The sequence below is a fragment of the Propithecus coquereli genome, unplaced genomic scaffold, assembly GCF_000956105.1.
Source record: "Propithecus coquereli isolate 6110/MARCELLA unplaced genomic scaffold, Pcoq_1.0 Scaffold18, whole genome shotgun sequence".
NCBI lineage: Eukaryota > Metazoa > Chordata > Mammalia > Primates > Indriidae > Propithecus > Propithecus coquereli.
In genome coordinates this window covers 6,269,226-6,272,292 of record NW_012142745.1, presented here as the reverse complement: position 1 = coordinate 6,272,292, position 3,067 = coordinate 6,269,226, and the positions used below count along the sequence as shown (strand labels likewise).

Below are 3,067 nucleotides of genomic sequence, written 5' to 3'. Positions count from 1 at the left end.
GGCTTAAAAATAATCATACAGAATCTGTAAATTGAAAACTGAATACAAACTTTATTACCAAAGTTAAGTTAAACATACATGGTTATAAGTGTATTGTTTATAGAAAAATTATTATAATGTTTTCTAAATTTCTTTGTTTTTATTTGTAAGGGCTTATTGGATCTGAAGAGTAGGTTTGATCGCTTCCTCCAGGAATCGTTCAATAATGACCGGCTCTTTAAACAAACTATTGCGGGTGACTTTGAGTATTTTCTCAACCTCAACTCCAGGTCTCCCGAATACCTCTCATTATTTATTGATGATAAGCTGAAAAAGGGAGTCAAAGGGGTAAGTAGTAATACATTTGAAAATATATTTAACTTTTTTTATTGATACGAAATTTTATATAAAAGTAGGACATTTTGTAGATAGAAAATTAAGCATAACCCTTTGCTGTGCTTAAACATGTGCTCTGGTCTATTAAAAAGTATTATTTGAAGTATTTGACATGATCAAAAGTTCGTTGACATTTCACTTAATATGTAATTGGCATCAAATACAAACAACCACACAACTATAGTTGTTAAACAGTCATCTTTATGACTGAGAGGCATGCTGTAGATCACTAGTCCCCAACCTTTGTGGCCCTAGGGACTGGTTTCATGGAAGACAGTTTATCCACAGATGAGGAGGTGGGGGGGGAATGATTTCCGGATGATTCAAGCACGTTACATTTATTGTGCAGTCAAACCTCTCTGCTAATGATAATCTGTATTTGCAGCCACTCAGCGCTAGCATCACCACCTCAACTCCACCTCAGCTCATCAGACATTAGATTCTCACAAGGAGTGTGCAGCCTAGATCCCTAACATTCGCAGTTTACAGTAGGGTTTGCACTCCTATGATTATCTGATGCTGCTGCTGATCTGACAGGACGTGGAGCTTATGTGGTGATGCGGGTGATGGGAAGCAGCTGTACATACAGATGAAGCTTCACCTGCTCACCTGCTGCCCACCTCCTGCTGCGTGGCCCGATTTCTAACGGGCCACAGACCAGTACTGGTGCATGGCCCAGGGTTGGGGACCGCATCTATAGATAACAAAGAACTAGAAAACAACTCTGCAGTAGTATATAACATTCCTTGCTTTCATCTGGTTCTGGAGGTTATATATCAAACCATATTTGGATGCCAAGAATGTGAAGGCATAGGTAGAACAGTTCTCAGAAAATAGTTTGGAAGCATAGACTAACATTCAGTTTCAAGCCTTTATGATATCTCTGGGACCTTGGGAGCTCACTACAGCATAGAAAATCAACTTAAGCATATTTTGATCATGCGAATTGGTCTTTTTATACATCATCTTGGAAATTTGTAAAACAAAAGGAAAAATTTTGCAACAAATGGTCACAGGTTTTACAGGCAGTAGCTGTAATAAGGAAATAAGAACACTAAGGATGAACAGAATGGAAAAGACTATTAATTGCACATCCATGTCAGTTTTCCATTTTTCTAAATATATCTAACACAACCTGCCACAGGATCATCTTGCCCTTATAAATAAAGACAAGTGGCCTTTTTACTGTTTGGATTATGACAAATTATTACCTTTTGTTTGCAAAATTTAGGTTTTGAATGAGCTTAAATGAAAGACCTGTCTTTTGGCCATGGAGTTTCTGCCTAAATATTATACAAAGGCGTCATAAAATGTTCTTTATGACTGAAATTTTATCTGTTCTCAGTCATCCCTCATCCAGTCCTATATTACTTCATGCGCCCGTTTCAGTAGCCCTCTAATGAATGGAATTCCACTCTAACCCCTCATTAATGCTGCACTGGGTGAGAGTGGAAGGATTGTGCCAGTACGTGAAGTGGGGGGCACTTTCTCAAACCATATCCCTTCTTCTGACATACGTCAACCAGATATTTATTATTTATTTTCAAGTAGTAGTGTTTTAGGGGAACTGTGGAGCTGTTTTTGTACAACTAAAATTGTTTAATTGTCTTTTAATTTTGCAGCTAACAGAACAAGAAGTAGAAACAATATTGGATAAGGCAATGGTCCTTTTTAGGTTTATGCAAGAAAAAGATGTATTTGAACGTTATTATAAACAACACTTGGCAAGGAGACTTCTCACAAATAAAAGTGTTTCTGATGATTCTGAAAAAAATATGATATCTAAGTTAAAGGTAAGGTATATATAAGATGGAACGGAGTGCACCTAACTAATGTTTGTCACATGATTGCATACCAGTAATGTGATGGGAAATTACTTGCTTAATCTTAAATGTTTATTTCTAGAAATAAATAAATATAGATTGTTTTGGGGTAGGACACAGGCCAAACTTACATTTTTTTTAAGTTATAGTATAGTCCTAATTTGCTGGGATTTCTATTGATGTGGCAGGATACATTCATGGAGGTCTGGGGGAGGATTAATAAAAGGGAAACAATAAAGGGAATATTACCATGTAAGTCTGTTTCACAAAGTGTGGTCCATAGAATACCTGTGCCTAAATCGCTTGAAATGCTTGTTAGAAATTCAGAGTTGTGGGCCCTACCTTCCGTGGGGTGGTATATTGGAATCTCTGAAAGAATCTAGCACTCTGCATTTTAGAATAAAATCCTGAGTTTGGTAACCAAAGGCATAGAGCAATTGTCGGAAAGATTTACAAAACAGACTATAAGGGATGGCAGTAACATGGAATAGTTATTTCTTCCTACATTTTTTCATAGAAAAATCTACCATTTATTTGCGTACATTTGTGTTTTTTCTCCACAGACTGAATGTGGGTGTCAGTTCACATCAAAACTGGAAGGAATGTTTAGGGATATGAGCATCTCAAACACAACAATGGATGAATTCAGGCAACATCTACAAGCAACTGGGGTAAGATTCTGAATTGATTTCTACTTCATATATTTATGTAAAGTTTTTTGTAATGGGCGTTTTCATCCATTTAGCAGATGACAGTTTCATTTAAGTGTCATTAGTGACAACATATGGATTGTCTAAGTACTTATTTTCCCCCATATTACCTTTTTTCCTAACTTTATTTATGTTAAAATGTTTTTTATTTAAAAATTT

General features: G+C 36.2%; 1 protein-coding gene across 1 annotated transcript in view; it reads left to right on the top strand.

Moving 5' to 3' along the window:
* CUL3 (cullin 3) overlaps nt 1-3,067 on the top strand; it is a 109,167-nt gene that overhangs the window by 79,596 nt on the left and 26,504 nt on the right. Inside the window, exons 8-10 of the mRNA XM_012642469.1 lie at nt 151-327; nt 1,998-2,168; nt 2,762-2,869. Coding sequence (XP_012497923.1) covers nt 151-327; nt 1,998-2,168; nt 2,762-2,869 — 456 coding nt within the window. The remainder of the gene's footprint in view (nt 1-150; nt 328-1,997; nt 2,169-2,761; nt 2,870-3,067) is intronic.